Source organism: Hylobates moloch, unplaced genomic scaffold (genome assembly GCF_009828535.3).
Source record: "Hylobates moloch isolate HMO894 unplaced genomic scaffold, HMol_V3 SCAFFOLD_9, whole genome shotgun sequence".
NCBI lineage: Eukaryota > Metazoa > Chordata > Mammalia > Primates > Hylobatidae > Hylobates > Hylobates moloch.
Window position 1 is genome coordinate 2013887 of NW_026652284.1, and position 17169 is coordinate 2031055.

A 17169-nucleotide genomic window follows, 5' to 3' on the forward strand; every position below is an offset into this window, starting at 1 on the left:
CTCTCCCGGCAGCTGTGGCATCAATAAATTAAGAGGAAACCGGGGCTGGCTTTTCTGGAGGTGGAGAGAGACGAGCCTGTCTGAGAGCCATGAGAACCTGGACAACCTGGGAGCCCCCTGCTGCGGTGCACGCGGGGCCTCGGGCTCCGGCCAGTGCAGCCTGGTGACGGGAAGGCCCCTTGGCCACTCGGGGCCGTGGGAAGGGCCGTCCAATCCCATCCTGGCTCCCTATGAGGGTGAAGGAGGGGCAGGGCACACCTCTGGGCCATGGTACCCAGAGCACAGGGAGGCTGGCGGGAGCTCCCCGGCCATGTCAACAGGACAGAGAGGCCCGTCTGGCATGGGGCCTGCAGACGCAGTGTGCCCTGATTTCCAATGCGTCCAGCAAGGCAGTGTCCAGGCAGGCACAGGTCCAGGCTGGGGAGAGCAGGGAGGGGTAGGAGCTGTTTGCTGTGGTGTGGCTGAGCGCCGAGTGTCTGTGGTCATGAGAGCTGCAGTGGCCTCTTTGCAGCAGTGTGGGAGCATCTGTGGGTGTGGGAGGGTGTGTGTGCAGGGACATGCTGTGGGTGTTGCAGGGGTGTGTCCAGAGGAGTGGGCGTGTACAGGGGCATGGCCACGGGTGGGTGATGTGTCTGCTTCTGGCAGAAGCCCCTCTCTAACAGGGACCCCTGCTGCAGGCCCACGGCTTCGCTGTGTTTCAAAGAAAGTAGCCCCCACCCTTGGTGGGGGACAGGATGTGGTTGGGGAACCCCCCCTGAGCACAGCTGGGCCATGTTTTGGAGGTGTCTGTGGAAGGGGCTGCAGGGGTCAGGTGGTGGCACAGGCTCTGCTGGTTCCATTGGGAATGAGCTTTGGGATGAATGAGCAGTTTGTGATGCAGCTCTGGGTTCGGTGGGGGGCAGGTAGGGGAGCCCCGGATGTGCCTGCTGCTTATACAGTGCTAGGAAGGCTCACGGTGGCTTCCTGGGGTTCCCCAGCTCAGAGCCCGCCTCAGGGAGCACCCACCTGGAGCTGTTTGTCTGATTAGGTGATACCTGCACACTGTGGGAACAGGTCAGGGCAGCAGGGCCGCGGAACGCTGGTGAAAGGGTTGTGCAAGCAGGCCTGGCTGAGCGATATTCCAGACACACAAATGCAGTTATATAGTCACCACTGGTGGGGAGAAAAGATTCAGAACTTGAGTTTAAAACAACACACGAGAGACGCTGAGGCAGGTGCGAGCGAATGTTTCCACTGGGGCCTGCCTTTCAGGCCGCTTCTCCTCAGCAGCTGCCTCTGCCCCGGGGTGGACTGGGAACGGCGGCCACGGGGGCTCCTCAACCTGTCCCCGCCCTGCCCTCCCCTCCCCTGTCTGCCTTACTCCAGACCTGGCTCAAGCCCACCTCTTCCAGGAAGACCTTCTGGGGCCACCAGGGAGCTGTCCCGGCCTCCCTGTCTGGTTCAAGGCTGGGCTCACCTTGTCCCTGTCTCTCCCTTGGACTCAGAGCAAAGCTGAAGAGGACGTGGAGTCTGGGGAGGATGCCGGGGCCAGCAGACGTGACGGCCGCCTCGTTGTGGGAAGCTTCTCCAGGCGTAAGGTCCGCCGCAGCTCCCAGGCCAGGGTCCCAGTCTGGGCCCAGCGTCCTCCCTGCTCCCAGTGCCCCAGTGGGTCCTGCCCCAGCCAGAGCACATGGGGGTCTCCTCCAGCCCCCAGGGTTCTCAGCCTGGCTCGCAGGATCCCCTCTGAGTCAGGCTGAGCTATCGGCTGCAGGTGCCAGGGACTGGGCCAGAAGCCTGGGCTTGGAGCTGGTGGGGACAGGTGCCTTGCTGGCTCACATCCCTTCTCTGGCCCACGCTGGCCCTCGCCCCAAGCTCAGATGCCTTGTGGCTGCCCTGAGAGTCTGCCAGAGCCCAGATCAAGAGGGCACCGAGGAGGCTTTGGCAGGCCCAGCCAGGCGGGATGGACATGGGATGCTGCGTGGGCCGCTGGGGACCCCGGAGGACAGCCCCTCCCCAACACCCCATCCTTTGCCAAGGCCTGGCCTGGGGCAGGGGCTCTACAGCTCACACCTCTGCCCCCCGCACAGAAGAAGGGCAGCAAGCTGAAGAAGGCGGCCAGCGTGGAGGAGGGAGATGAGGGTCAGGACTCCCCGGGAGGCCAGAGCCGAGGGTAGGTGCCCTGCCCCATGGGGAGGCCCTGCACACTCCTGGGAGCCTGGCCCAGCCAGGCCCTTCTCTGCGGTGACCCCACCAGGACCGTCCCTGAGCAGGGCAGGACCCACCCCCTTCTTGGCCCCTGGAAGCAGTGGGAAGTGGTGGGAAGTACGGTGTGCAGGGCAGGCAGGCTGGTGGCTGCGGGCAGTGGGGGCAGGGCCGGCCGAGCAGGTGGCTGGAGGGCCCAGGTCCCCACAGGCCTGGATGCTGCTGGGCTGTCGGCTCTCGGTCCTCACCGCCTCCTCCTATGAGGCCCCCAGCCTCATGCCCTCCCCAGGGGGCATCAAATGCCTGCCATGAAGTGGCTCCCCCACTTCCCGCCCAGTCAGGCTGAATTCAAGGCCCAGGCCCCCGTGTCTGAGGCCTCCCTCAGCACTGTCTGGGGTCTCTTCGGGGTCTCAAACCTACAGGCCCAGAAGGAGCTCCCGCCCCTCCCAGACCCTGGGCTCCCCCGTGCCACCCACTCCCTCCTATTGCCGTCTCCCCTCACTTCCATCCCCCAATGGTTCCTCCGTGCCCCACGCCTGGGCACAGCCCCCTCCTGTCCCGTCCCATCCCTTTTGCCAGCCGGGCTCTGCCCTTAGCACACATCTGATCCACATGTGCCGCTGCCACCTGGGCGACATGGAGGCCCCCTTGGACCCCGGCCTCCTCTCCACGTAGTGATTCTAGGCCAGACCCAGGCCCCGACCGCAGCTCTCCCCTGCTCAGAACCTTCCAGAAGCCCCCACACCTGCCACGCTTGGCAGGCCACATCCTCCTCCACTGCACACAGTACCTGGGGCCTTTGCATCTGCTGGTAGCTCCGAGCCAGCCCACATCCTGCCTGGCACTGAGGTTTCCGCAGCCCGCGGCCCAGTCTGGCGTCGGTCTCTTGAGGGTTCGGGGCCTGCTGCGTGAATTAATGAACCTGCCGGAGCCCTGGAGCCCATCTCACGGAGCTGGGTGCCAGGTGGGCCCTGGATGGGAGGGGTTCTGACTCCCTGCACCTGCCACAGGGCAACCCGGCAGAAGAAGACCATGAAGCTGTCCCGGGCCCTCTCTGACCTGGTGAAGTACACCAAGTCCGTGGCCACCCATGACATAGAGATGGAGGGTGAGCGGCTCGGGGACCTGGGGCCACGGGCGGAGGCCTCCCTGTCCCCCATCCCTGCTATGCTGCTGGGCACCGGGCAAGGTCGAGGACTTGCAGTCTGATGCCCGGTCACTGGCACCACAGCGGCGTCCAGCTGGCAGGTGTCGTCCTTCAGCGAGACAAAGGCCCACCAGATTCTGCAGCAGAAGCCGGCGCAGTACCTGCGCTTCAACCAGCACCAGCTCTCCCGCATCTACCCCTCCTCCTACCGCGTGGACTCCAGCAACTACAACCCGCAGCCCTTCTGGAACGCCGGCTGCCAAATGGGTGGGTGCGGGCATGGTACGCTGGGTGTGGTGGGGAGGGCTCAGCTCAGACAGTCCCTGAAGCCCAAGGGGTGACCCACTGGGGCCTTGGTTCTGTCCTGGGCTCTATTGCCCTTGGAGCCTCCACACCTCCGTGGCATGCTGCCAACACCAGGCTGCCACTGACACCAGGCTAGCACTGGGGCAGGGTCCTTCAGGCCTTGGGGGGATGTGGGAGCGATGGTGCAGGCCTGTCCACGTACTCCCAGGGATACCTGCCTGCGAGGCTGGCTGTGCCAGCTCTGGGAACGTCCCTCCAGGATGTGCTGGCCTCAGTCCTGCACAGGTGCGAACCTTGGAGTCCCATTCATATTGGGTGAACGAGGGGTAGACGGCAGATCTGCGGCAGCTGTGCAGGGGAGGCTAGCGTGTGGTGGCGGGTGGGTGGGGCACACACCTGGAAGGTCAGGTGCTGACCAGGGCAGCCTTGTGTCCCCTCATAGTTGCCCTGAACTACCAGTCAGAGGGCCGGATGCTACAGCTGAACCGAGCCAAGTTTAGTGCCAACGGTGGCTGCGGCTACGTACTCAAGCCTGGGTGCATGTGCCAGGGTGAGGCGCTCGGACGCTCAGGGCTCGGGTGGGCCTCCCGGGTGTCCCCAGAACAGAGATCGGAGCCCCCCAGGCTAGCAAGGGGGTGGGGGCGGCTTTGGCAGAGTCCCCTGGAGGGTCAGGTTGGGATGAAGCTCCCAGGATGCTGGGGAGGTGGGTGGGGGAAACCCTCCTTGCTAGCGTTGCAAAGAAGGGCCCAGCTCCACCAGGAATCCAGGGATGGAGAACTGGGGATCCTGGGCCCCACATGAGAGGACTTGTCTGAGGGGCCCCAGTGCCAGCGACCCAGCCCCCTATACCCGGCCCCTCTGTGGGTCTCAGGACCTGGGTCTGGACTGGTTGTTTGGAGGAACCTCCTCCCGGCTCTCAGACACCTCTGGTTTGTCTGCTGTGGATGACTTCCAGCTTGGTCCCCCTGTGGCCCTGGCAGGAGTGTCGCCATGGGAGAGGGCAGGACAGGGGCTGGGCGAGCGGGCCTCCCGCTGGACCAGGCTACTCCTGCTGTGGACCAGCTACTTCCACCTCTGCCCTTGGCTTGCCCTCCTCGGAGTTCTCAGTCTGAGCAGACCCTGGGGGCACTGTCACCAGAGACCCCACCCCTCATACCCCCAGGGACCCAGACACACCCCCAGGAGCCGTGTGACCTCCTCGGCTCAGCTGTGGGAGGCATGGGCTCTGTCCCACGTGCTGCGGTGGCCACAAAGGTGATCCATACTGGGCCAGGTGCACCTGCCCCCGAGGTGCCCCCCTGGACTGCTGCCTCCCTCCCTCCGCCTGGCACCAGCTCCAGTCTCCTATGTGGGGGCCGGGGAGGGGGCTGTTGGCAGCCATGCCCCAGCAAGTAGGGGACGTGCTGAGGGCTGGGCCACTGACCACCTGCCTGGCATCCCCTCAGGCGTGTTCAACCCCAACTCGGAGGACCCCCTGCCCGGGCAGCTCAAGAAGCAGCTGGTGCTCCGGATCATCAGTGGCCAGCAGCTTCCCAAGCCGCGCGACTCCATGCTGGGGGACCGCGGGGAGGTGGGGGCCAGCCCCGCACAGGCGGGTGGGGTGGGAGTGGGGGGCGGGCCGGGCATCGCGATGGGCCCCGATGCCACCCCTACTCCTGTGTCCCAGATCATCGACCCCTTTGTGGAGGTGGAGATCATCGGGCTCCCTGTGGACTGCAGCAGGGAGCAGACCCGCGTGGTGGACGACAATGGTGAGGCTCGGCCGTGGCTCCGTCACGCCTGTGATGGAAGTCTGAGGGGGGAGGGTTGGGGCTACCTGGTGTGCCAGGGTGCTCTGCCCAGGCCTCCCTCGGTGACAGTCCTAGGCGCCACTCCCCTCTAGGTGGGCAGTCCCAGAAGCAGCACCGGGAGTGGCACTGGGAGTGGTGTGGGCTGGGGGCTCCAGGCTGGAGCGGTGCTGGGCTGGGCCCTCCCCATGGGACACTCCTCCTGGCACTGCTTCCCCAGGGTTCAACCCCACCTGGGAGGAGACCCTGGTGTTCACGGTGCACATGCCGGAGATCGCGCTGGTCCGCTTCCTCGTCTGGGACCATGATCCCATTGGGCGTGACTTCATTGGCCAGAGGACGCTGGCCTTCAGCAGCATGCTGCCAGGTGGGAGGGGTGGACACGGTGCCCCCCCACACTGGCCGAGGGCCCCAGGGCAGGGCAGGCACTCTTTCCCCTGCGAGTCAGCGCCTGTGTGGGTGGGCCTGCACCTGGCACCAACGAGACAGGGGCTGAGAATGGGAGGAGCGCCGGCCTGGGGCTCTGTGGGTCAGATGGGGACACAGCCTGTGTGGGAGAGGCCACCCCCAGGAAGAGGGCTGAGGACAGGACAACAGCCAGCCTGCGGATCTGTGGGTCAGGCAGGGGCATGGCCTGTGGGGGAGGGGCCACCCCCAGGAAGAGGTCCCTGCAGGCTGGTGCAATGCCAGTGGGCTTCCTGGAGGAGGTAGGGTTAGTGCTGGGCCCACAGGAGGCAGAGGCTCCAGGCCTGGGCTTGTTGGCTGTATCTGGGGTCTTGGGACCTTTAAGTAGAGTGGGGGGCAGAGCAGGTGGGGGCCCTGGGTGGCTGTGACCTCATGACCCCATTGACCCACACTGCTCCAGGCTACAGGCACGTGTACCTGGAGGGGATGGAAGAGGCCTCCATCTTCGTGCATGTGGCTGTCAGTGACATCAGTGGTAAGGTGAGTATCACCCCCTGCCACCAGCCATCATGGGGAGGGGCCACACCAGCCCCTTGTCCCATGCCCCCCCATGTGTCCCCAGTGCTGGGTCCTGAACTCAGGCAGTGAGGCCTAGGGTCCCCTCCCCGGGCCTCTGCTCCTCTATCTCAAGAGGGGCTGCTGTGGGGGCCTGGCTCCTGAGCCGCCAGTGCCCACCTCGAATCTCAGGGCTGGCTGTGGGCATCTCGGGCAGGACAGGTCCCGAGTGCTCTGGGCCTTGCCCCGCCCTGTGTCACCCATGCCTGTCTCAGACTCTTGGGGGCCTCGCAGCCTTCACCCCCCTAGTGCTGCCATCTGGCTTCTCAGCAGGGACCGAGTGACGCCCCTCTCCCCTCTCCTACCCTCCACCCCTCTACTTCCTGGTGTCATGTGGAAGGCAGCTGCCCGGGTTTGCCTGTGACTCCACACCCAGCATGTCTGTCCCCTGCCCCGGGTCAGAGTGGGGCCTCAGCTTCCGCAGGAAGGGGTCTTGGTGCCGGCCCTGCTGCCCTGGCTTTGAGCTGGGGCCCAGTGCCCTCTGGGTCCTGCTGGCTGCAGCTGGCCCTCGGGGGACCCCGCACACACAGCACGAGGGGCCTGCCCAGGCCCAATGCTGACTCTCTCCTGCCATGCTCTCGGGCCCAGAGGTGCCATCCGGCCCCTGCTGTCTATCCACCCATCTGTTCCTCGTCCCCCAGGCCGCGGGGCTCCCCACGCCACTGCTGTGGCCGCCTCACCTGCTCCCTCTGTCTCTTTGGTCTTGCAGTCGGCTTCTCTATGGCCACAGTCTACTTTTAGAAGCGCAGCTCTGTTAGGAGCCTTGAAGGTACCTGGTGCGCGGGACAGTGCGGCCCACCGCCCCTGCATGCCCAGGCCGCACCCCATTAGCATCCGTGATTCTTGGTAGCATTTGGAGACTGTCGCTCATGTGACGTGGATCATGACATGGCTCTGGGGGCCCTGGCCATCCCCAGCCATAGTGGCATTTACGAGGCAGATCCAGGGTTCAGCTGGGTGGCCGCCGTCTCACTGTCCTCCCCCCTCCTCCCTCCCCTACCTCAGCCCCTTCCCTGGCAGGGATCCCGCTGGAGCCCCCGCTATGCCCCTCCTATCCCCCTCCTTCTCTCTCCTGCCCCCATCTCGGACCCTCAGGCTGTTGGTTCTGAGTTCCCCTCCTGCTCCCTCCCTGTCCTTGCCAACCATGCCCAGTGCCTGGGATGAGGGTACCCCTGAGGCCAGTGCTCCAAGCCAGAATCCCGGATCTGCTTCTAAATGGCTTTCCAGCCACTGTGACCAAATGCGTAGATTTGGGATCTTGAATCAGGAAGCTGATTCAAGTGCTGGCCATCTGAACGCATCTGCCCAGAGGGGCCCCTGCAGGGGGGTGACCCACCTGCCGGGCCTGGGCCGCTCTGTGCACGAGCACGGCTCGTCATGGGGGCGCAGTGGGTGCTGCCGGTCTCGGGGGCATCTGGCATGTGAGGGCCCCTCTGGCCTCTGTGCCCTGGAGATGCAGCTGCCTCCCTCTCAGCAGCTGTTCTGCTCAGGCAGGGACCTCCGGGCCCAGCTGTCCAGGAAGATCGGCTGTGGCCAGGTGCTGGTGGCCGGGAGCCTGAGCCCATCTTGGCAGGGTTCAGGGGGCAGCAAGCCAGCTGTGGGCCTTGGGGGCTCACACGAGCGGAAGGCAGGGCAAGACCAGAAAAGGCTGCCTGGGGGAATTCAGGAAGCCTTCCTGGAAGAGGTGGTACTTCCTAGGGCAGGAGTATCACCATGAGAGTGGGCAGGACAGGGGCCAGGCAAGTGGGCCTCCCAATGCACCTGGCTACTCCTGCTGTGGACCAGCTACTCCTGCCTGAGGGTGGGGCACACACAACCAGGGAGTGCCACACTAGTGTCCCCTGCCAGCGCCCGGGCCTGCGGGCCTCTGAGCAGGTGCAGGCTGTGGTGGGCCAGGCTGGGGCTCGAGGTCTCTCCTCTGGAGGGAAGGACCTTCTCTCCATGCCCCTCATGGGCCCCACATGCCCAGGACAGCTCGGGTGAGGGCAGTTTCTGCCAGAAGGGTGGGGTGGGCCATCTGTACTTAGATCTGTAGCAGCCACTGTCCCAGGCAGAGCTGCCCTAGGGACCCTGCTCTGGAAGGCCCTGGTGTGTCCACACACCCCCAGCCTGAGGTGGCCCCTCGGACCGAGACACGCACGGCACGTCTGTGGCATGGTCTGAAGGGCTGGCCCTGGGGCTGCAGCTGCAGCTGGGCTGGGACCCCTGGCAACAGCTATGTGGGCTCCTTCTCTTGCAGGTCAAGCAGGCTCTGGGCCTAAAAGGCCTCTTCCTCCGAGGCCCAAAGCCCGGCTCGCTGGACAGTCATGCTGCTGGGCGGCCCCTGGCCCGGCCCTCCGTTAGCCAGCGGCTCCTGCGGCGCACAGCCAGCGCCCCGACCAAGAGCCAGAAGCCGGGCCGCAAGGGCTTCCCGGAGCTGGTCCTGGGCACACAGGACACAGGCTCCAAGGGGGTGGCAGACGACGTGGTGCCCCCCAGGCCCGGACCTGCTCCGGGAGCCCCAGCCCAGGAGGGGCCCGGCAGCGGCAGCCCCCGAGGTAAGGCACCAGCTGCGGTGACAGAGAAGAGCCCTGTGCGAGTGCGGCCCCCGTGTGTCCTAGACGGCCCCGGGCCTGCTGGGATGGCCGCCACGTGCATGAAGTGTGTGGTGGGATCCTGCACCGGCGTGAACACCGAGGGCCTGCGGAGGGAGCGGCCACCCAGCCCGGGGCCTGCGAGCAGGCAGGCAGCCATTCGCCAGCAACCCCAGGCCCGGGCTGACTCGCTGGGGACCCCCTGCTGTGGCCTGGACCCTCAAGCTATCCCAGGGAGAAACAGAGAGGCCCCCAAGGGTCCCGGGACCTGGAGGCAGGGTCCAGTCGGTAGCGGCTCCATGTCCTCGGACTCCAGCAGCCCAGACAGCCCGGGCATCCCCGAAAGGTCCCCCCGCTGGCCTGAGGGCGCCTGCAGGCAACCAGGGGCCCTGCAGGGAGAGATGAGTGCCTTGTTTGCTCAAAAGCTGGAGGAGATCAGGAGTAAATCCCCCATGTTCTCCGCCGGTAAGCCCCTCTTGCCCTGCGTGGTCCTCCCGCACGCCCCTGGCATGGCTGGGCCTGGGTCACCTGCTGCTGCTTCTGCGTGGACGGCGTCGCCTCGTGTGCTCGTGCTCGTGGCTCTGTCTCCGTGGCACCCTGCTCCCTTGGCTTGCCTGTGGCCCATAGCCCCAGCCCTCCTGTCTGACCTTGAGGCCCTGGGACTTGGGTGGAGCTGGTTTGAGGCCCGACAGGCTGGGAAGAACCAGCTGCTCTTGCTGAGGGTCCGGGGCTGCGACTGTGGCCTGACATGCTGGGACCCTCCGGCTGGGCGCTTCCCCAAACTCACCTCCTGGGCGGTTGGCAACCTGCATGGCCCCGATGCCTTTCCTGGGACTGGGGGCCACGTCCCATCCCATTCCCACCTCCCTCTAGGGCAGGCTCCAGGGCTCCCTACTGGGAAGTCTGATGTGGGCAGGCAGTGCAGCTGCTGGGCGTCTCCTGTGCCCCCGGGACGCCTGGAGCCTGCTGAGTGCTGCGTGGAGTAGATTCCCTGGGCCCCGGGGCTTCACTGCTTTGAGCTGAAGTGCCCACTAGGAGAGTGTCTCCTTAGCCTGGAGGGAGGGACATACATGGAGCCCGCCCCACACCACCCTGCTCCTCCAGACCCCCCTGACCGAGCTTTCCTTTCTGCCCCCACCCACGCTGCCTCCGTAGTTAGGAACTGAGAGCGGCGAGTGACAGGTAACGGGGCCCAGCCCCGGTGTCCCGTGCTGTCCCAGCCCAAGGAGGGCCCCGTGTGCGGCACAGGGCGTGGACTGGGCCCCAGCAGCAGCAGGGTGGGGACACCGAGTGTGCCGCGCCTGGGGGATGCCTCGGGGTGGGAGCTGGGCCCGGCGACCCTCGGCACAGGGCACCGGGGACACCACCCTGATCCGACTCCTCTCCGCCTCTCTCCCTGCCTCCCTTTCTTTCTCTCTTCTGCTTCTCCCTCTGGCTCTCTCTCTCTCACTCCCCCACCCCACCACAGACACCCGCCCCCTCTCCACGCAGCGGCCGCTCCCCCCACCGTGCAGCCTGGAAACCATTGCTGAGGAGCCCGCCCCAGGCCCTGGCCCCCTGCCACCAGCGGCTGTCCCCACCAGCTCTTCTCAGGGACAGCCCCTGTACCCCACAGGACCCGCAGCTAATGTGGCAAGCCCCCCACAGGACACTGAGGAGCCCCCAGAGGACACGGAGGAGCCCCGAGACCGCGGGCCTCGGCCATGCAACGACAAGGGCCCCGGCAGGGCGTACGAGGGGGCCCCTGGCAGCCAGACAGACGGCAGGAGCCAGCCCCGGACCCCGGGCCACCTGCCCGTGATTAGAAGGGTGAAGAGTGAGGGGCAGGTGCCCACGGAGCCCCTGGGAGGATGGCGGACCCTGGCCGGTCCCTTCCCGGCCCCTGCTGTGTACTCTGACGCCACGGGCAGTGACCGGCTGTGGCAGCGGCTGGAGCCATGTGGCCACCGAGACAGCGTTTCCTCCTCCTCCAGCATGTCATCCAGTGACACTGTCATTGACCTCTCCCTGCCCAGCCTGGGCCTGGGCCGCAGCCGCGAGAGCCTCGCTGGAGCCCACATGGGACGCCTGCCCCCCAGGCCCCACTCAGCTTCAGCTGCCCGCCCAGACCTGCCACCTGTGACCAAGAGCAAATCCAACCCCAACCTGCGGGCTATGGGCCAGCGGCCTCCCATGCCTGACGAACCGCAGCCCAGGCCCCTGGCCCCACGGATGCCTGGCCTCCCCTTCCGGCCTCCCTGGGGCTGCCTTTCCCTGGTGGGCCTGCAGGACTGCCCCGTGGCTGCCAAGTCCAAGAGCCTGGGGGACCTCACTGCTGATGACTTTGCCCCTAGCTTTGAGGGCGGCTCCCGCAGCCTGAGCCACAACCTGGGCCTCCCGGGAGGGACACGGCGTGTGTCGGGGCCAGGGGTGAGACGGGACTCCCTGACAGAGCAGCTGCGCTGGCTCACAGTCTTCCAGCAGGCAGGAGACATCACATCACCCACCAGCCTGGGCCCGGCTGGGGAGGGGGTGGCAGGGGGCCCTGGTTTTCTGCGGCGCTCCTCCTCCCGCAGCCAGAGCCGCGTGCGTGCCATTGCCAGCCGGGCCCGCCAGGCCCAGGAGCGGCAGCAGAGACTGCAGGGCCTGGGCCGGCAGGGACCCCCAGAAGAGGAGCGGGGAACCCCCGAGGGCGCCTGCTCCGTGGGCCACGAGGGCAGTGTGGATGCGCCAGCACCCTCCAAGGGAGCCCCCGGGCCAGCATCCGTGGCCGCTGAAAACCTGGTCCTGCTCCGCCTCTGACCCTGTCAGGGGTGGGAACCTGGGCTGCTCTGGAGGCCCAGGGTAGGGGCGGGCGTGTTGTGTTTGCTTAGGAAACAGGGCAGCCAGGCCCCCAAAACTGTGTGTCCCTGGCTGCCCTGTGTCCCCTCGGCCCCTGCCTCCCTCCTGCCCCTGCTCCCGGGGAGGAAAGGCTAAAGCTGCTAGCCCGGGGCCCACAGGAGGGGCTTCGAGGCTGGCCCCGCCAGGCAGTTTTCCCGGCGTTTTAGGATCTATACATAGAGAAATATTTAAATTTTTAGAAGCAAAACTTATACAACATTAAAATGATACCAAGTCCCTTTCCATTTTTACCTGGTTTTTTGCCCCAGGTGTGTGTGGTGTGCATCTGTGCGCACCTGTCCTGAGCCTGCCCTGGGAGGCGCGGCTGACCTGGCCACGACACAGGCTGAGGTGCTTGTGAGGCACCAGGGCTGCTCAGGACGGCCGTCTGGGCCTCGCCCTGAAGCCTGTATCTGCCTTGCTCCGACCACGCCACCCTCTGCACCATGCCTAAGCCTCTGTCAACCCCCAAACGTGGTTCCGATAAACGTGCTCACCAGCACACATGGGCTTCCCGTTCGCTCAGCCTCCTGTGCCACTCACCAGGTGCCCGTCGGAGCCTGCGCCAGGCCCAAAGGACACCCTAAGAAAAGAAGACCTGGCCCGTCCTCAGAGGGCTGAGCTGGACAGGCCCCCAGGGTAGGCTGCAAAGCCTGCTCCTCAGGGCGCAGGCCCTAACCCCGGGCCGCAGGCCCCCAGACCCTGGGGACTGCTCTGCCTGCAGAGCATGGTGGTTCCAGAAAGGCCCCTACCCTAGAGAAGCTGGGGTACTGGTTGGGCCTCTGGAAGCCTGTGCTGCAGCCCGTCCTCTGCTGCCCCAACAGTGGGAGTGGGTGTGGCCCACCCTGTGGCCAGGGAAGTCAGGGGATGTCCTGCCCCACGAGGCTCTGCCACCTGCCTCTGCCCAAGGGGCCTGCCCAGCACGCTACCCGGATGAGCACTGCTCTGTCGGGGTATCCCGTCTCACCCCTGGCTGCGTTGCACCCAGGCAGGGCCCTTGGGAAGGCAGGCATGAGGCCCGGAGGCCGGGATCCTGGGGTGCTGGGGGAGCTCTAGGGGGGCTGCTCTGCCCTCACCATGTTCCTGCACTGACAGGGATCGTGGGCGGCCACGGGAACCGCTGTCACCACTTCCCCAGCTCAGCCAGGCAGAGGGGCCACTGGTGCCGCCCTTCCCCCAGCCCCACCAGGCCCCTCAGAGGGAGCCTGGCAAGACTTCGTCATCCTCAAGCCCCAGAACATTTGCGTGTGGGCAGCTGCAGCCCCACCGAGAGCAGGGGTGTGGTGAGCCGGTTGCCTGGGGCCCAGGGCGGCACCTGAGCCTGAGGAATCTCAGCTCTGGGACAGGGACTCACAGAGCCCCCAGCGGTGACACTGACAGCAGCCTGGTGACCGAGGCCTCCTGGTGAGCCCCCAAGTGGTGCCATGGGCAGGGCAGGGCTGGGGGAGCCAGCTGGGGGCCTGCGGGAGTCAAGGAGGGGCTGAGGGCCTGGGGCCAGATCGTGTCTTGAGGAAAGCACCCTCGAAACGGCCACATCAAGGGAACAAGGCAAAGGCCAGAACCCTCCTGCTCCGGCTGGGGAAGGGCTGGGGAAGGGCTAGGAAAAGGCTGGAAAAGGGCTGGGGTCACAGAGGCTGGGGTTACCCGGAGGCACAGGGGTGCCTGGCTCACAGGTTGGGTGGCCCCTTCTGCAAGAGGGGAGCTGAGGCTGTGGCCACAGGCAGGCCGGCAGGCCCTGCGTGGGGGTGTGCAGGGGCTCACCAGCCTGGGCTGGGCCCTGGTGTCCTTGTCCTGGCTCTGTCCTTCCAGGCCTCCGTGCATCCCCCACCTCCTCCTCGGCATCCTGTCTGGGCCAGGCTCTGGCCAAACCTCTGTAGTGGGTGCGTCCCCAGCACAGATGGACTCTCCAACCCTGGGGTCAAGCCCTGTGGGTGTCAGGCCAGGCAGTCACACACCCAGGTGCCCAGAGCGGCCAGGCCACTGCTGCCACCCACCACCGGTGAGGGTGGGGCCAGGATGGGAGCAAGAGCTGGAGGGGCTGAGTGGGGTCAGGGAAGGCCACAGAGATGCAGGCTGGGAGGGCATCCCCATCAGAGAGCTGGGCCCGAGGAGAGGACCAGAAAGTGGTGAGGGCCCATGGGGTTCCGGGGGCTGGGCCTCTGCCCTGGGGACCCACAGGAGGGAGAAGCTGGAGCCAGGGGGACAGTCAACCTCAGGACAGCCCAGCTGCTCCTGGGCTCCTGTGCCAGGACAGAAGCCCCCTTGGTGGCCACTGCACGAGGGCTGGGGCTCAGGCTCCACGCAGACTCCAAGGGCAGGTCATGAAGAGACACCACAGTGGGGGCCAGAAATGGCCACTGGGCACCTCTGGGCAGGCCAGGTCTCCATGAGCGAGGGGTCTTAGCCTCTGCAGGTTCCAGACCACCAAGCGAAGCTGTCTGGAAGGTGGTCTATGCCACCCTACCTCCTTGGCCTAGGACAGCCTGTGCTTGGGGTTCTCAGTGAAGCTTCTAGATGTGGGGGACCCTAGCGGGGGTGGGGGTGGTGGGGCAAGGCAGCCGCTCAGCCTCCTCAGGGCCTGCCCAGCAGCTCAGCACCAGGAACAGCTCCCGGCCACATGCAGTCAAAGCTGGGGGCCTGCAGCCAGCCTACCCCAGCAGGGCCTCTGCAAGCTCTGCACCCTCCTGTCCTCTCTACGAGGCTGTGTGTGGTCTCAATCCTACACCTGGGCTGAGCGGGAAGACCCCCAGGCGCCTCGGAGCTCCCAGGGGCCTCCCTGCTGCCAGCTCCCCCCAGCCACGCCCACCCTAGCCACAGAACAGGGCCCCGGGGAGCCTGGTCCCAAGGCCATAGCAACAAAACCCACGTGGTCTGCACAGTTCCTAGCAAGGTCCACGTCAGCGCCTGGCTGCCTGAGAGCCCTTGAGGGTGATGGATGCCGAGGGCTCCTTTCACAGGCTCTCGAGTCAGGAATGCTGCTCAGCACCCACACATCCCGCAGGCGCAGGGGGAGAGCGCTGGAGGGACGAGGTGGCTGAGTCGGTTCTTCTGGCCCAGAGGGAGCAGTGAGAGACGCGGGGTCCCGGGGCCAGGGGGTCCGCGGGGCGGCTGGCGATCGTTGCCCACGAGGTCTAGAAGCAGCGCAGGGAAGGGCTCCAGCTCTGGGCTCCCCCGATGGGAGGAGTCGGGAGGGGCCCCTGTTCCAAAATAAAACAGCGCAGACGGCTCCAGCCTCTTTTAAAAACTCTATTTGGCGCGTGCCCACGGCGCTGAGTCCTGTCAGACATACCTGTATAGATCTCTCTCTCTCTCTATATATATATAAAAGGTTCTTTAGCAGTTAAATAGATTCCAATATGAATGTCTCCCAGGACAAAGCTGCGTCTTGCCTCTCGATCACACGCATCTGTGCGGGCTGGGGCGTATGTGCCGTGTCACGGTAGTACAATATAAATATGTGGATTTGAACGCAGTTTCCCTGTGGTGGTAAAAACACATTCCTGACAAGTGACAAGCAGAACAGTCTGGCAGCCGCAGTGCCTCACTTGGCCGGGACCTCGTACTTGAAGATGACGCTGAAGAGCTGGCCGCCCAGCCGCTCGGCCAGCCACGCGTTCTTGATGACGGCCAGCTTGAGGCTCTCGCAGCGCAGGGCCGCGTGGTAGTTGGTGTGGACAGCACGGCCCATGCCCTCAATGACCACCAGGTCCGCGCCACGCTCCCGCACCAGTGCGGCCAGCCCCTTATCCAGGCGGCTTTAGGGAGGAAGAGGACAGTGAGACTGGGCAAGCAGACCCCAGACCCCACTTCCCACACAGTGCAGCAACCAACGTGAAGGCCGAAACCCACCCCTGCTCAATTCCCTGATGTGGAGGCCTCCAAACCCAGCCTCCGCCTGGTAGATGCCTCAGCCCGGGGCCTCCTCAGAGCAGCAGCTCACGCAGGGCCAGAGCAGCTGCAGCTTGGAAACTCTGCCCTAGATCTCCCGTGAACTCTAGGGATGGATTCCTTGTCATTTTCATGCCCTCCTTGTTGGTGAGAGTGGGGCTGGGGCAACAGATGAAGCCAGCACTGGGGAATCCCACCAGGCAGAGCAGACCAGCGGCCCCAGCACTCAGAACCCGCTCATTTAAGGGGTTCCTTCCTCCTCTGTAATCAGGAGGACAGACAGCACCGCATACAATCGGCTAACGACCTCCAGAACCACAGAAGCAGAGCCTGGCATCTATGTGGGACACGGAGGTGACAGACACTGGGCACCTGCCCAGGTCACCCTCAGCCTCAGCTAAGTGGCCACAGGGACATTGGTCCCTCTTGCCCCAAGTCCCCCAACCCAGCCCATGTGTAGCCACCTCAGACCCTGAATCCATTCACCCTCCCCAGGCCACCTTTGGGGATGGCATATCTGTCCCCTCCTGCGGTCAGTCCAGGCCTGGGGTCAGGAGAGGCCGCAGGAGCAGTCCTGAGGTCGGTGTCCCGCATGCACCTGGCTGCAGGTGCACAGCACAAAGGGCACAAAGCCCAGGAGGGAGAGAGCAGGTGCAGGGTACGGGGTTACCTGAGGTCGAGGCACGGGGAGCTGGAGCCCGTCTGCACCAGCAGCAGCCTCTCTTCCCGGAGTGCGGAGCTGCAGACACAAGGTGGTCAGTGCCCCCAGGAGGGTGGCCCCCCGGGGGCTCCCAGTTCAGTGACAATCCCCATGGCCCACTCTGCCCAGCTGGTGCCCCTCCCCATCAAGGCCCCCCCAGCACTGCCCGCCAACTCACTGCACGACAGGGTCCATGCCTGCGATGCGCTCTGCCACGATGAGGGACTCGCTGTGGGTCACGTCATTCAGAGCGGGGCCTGAGTTGCATGCCAGGATGACCTGCAGGAGGAGGGCCCAGGCTCTTTAGGAACCTGTGCCGGCCCAGCATGGTGCCTGCATGCACCTCGGCCTTCGAGTGGCTGGGCTGGGTGAGGGTGCTGTGCCCAGCGGGCCTGGCCAGCCACCTGCTGCTGAGGAGCAGGGACCTCGCCTGACCTTGCCACTCTGTGGCCCCTGGGAGGGGGCTGAGCCGAGGGGCAGAGGCGAGTTTAGAGCCTGCCCTTGGGACCTGCCTGTCTCCGATCGGCATGAAGTCACAGCCCCAAAGCCTCCTTGCTGTGAGCACCCTTCCAGGAGCCTGGCGTCAGCCCTGGGCTTCAGCACATGGACCCTCAGCCTGAGCCCAGGGGGGCTGGGAGCCTCCACCCCAGCAGATGAGGGCTCTGGGCCGCCTCCCCTGTGCTGCCGCCTGCACCTACCTGCTGCGTC

General features: G+C 65.7%; 2 protein-coding genes across 2 annotated transcripts in view; one reads left to right on the forward strand and one right to left on the reverse strand.

Annotated features, from left to right (window-relative positions):
* Positions 1-12116, forward strand: part of PLCH2 (phospholipase C eta 2) — a 28958-nt gene extending 16842 nt beyond the window's left edge. The window contains exons 12-22 of the mRNA XM_058444584.1: positions 1485-1577; positions 2067-2149; positions 3192-3289; positions 3413-3595; positions 4077-4184; positions 5080-5204; positions 5301-5385; positions 5642-5788; positions 6287-6366; positions 8681-8978; positions 10483-12116. Coding sequence (XP_058300567.1) covers positions 1485-1577; positions 2067-2149; positions 3192-3289; positions 3413-3595; positions 4077-4184; positions 5080-5204; positions 5301-5385; positions 5642-5788; positions 6287-6366; positions 8681-8978; positions 10483-11795 — 2613 coding nt within the window. The 3' untranslated portion in view covers positions 11796-12116. The remainder of the gene's footprint in view (positions 1-1484; positions 1578-2066; positions 2150-3191; positions 3290-3412; positions 3596-4076; positions 4185-5079; positions 5205-5300; positions 5386-5641; positions 5789-6286; positions 6367-8680; positions 8979-10482) is intronic.
* Positions 12117-14651: 2535 nt separating this feature from the next.
* PANK4 (pantothenate kinase 4 (inactive)) overlaps positions 14652-17169 on the reverse strand; it is an 18527-nt gene continuing 16009 nt past the window's right edge. Inside the window, exons 16-18 of the mRNA XM_032760892.2 lie at positions 16640-16760; positions 16432-16500; positions 14652-15628 (exon numbers count right to left, since the gene is read on the reverse strand). Of these exons, the coding sequence (XP_032616783.1) occupies positions 15415-15628; positions 16432-16500; positions 16640-16760 (404 nt within the window). The 3' untranslated portion in view covers positions 14652-15414. The remainder of the gene's footprint in view (positions 15629-16431; positions 16501-16639; positions 16761-17169) is intronic.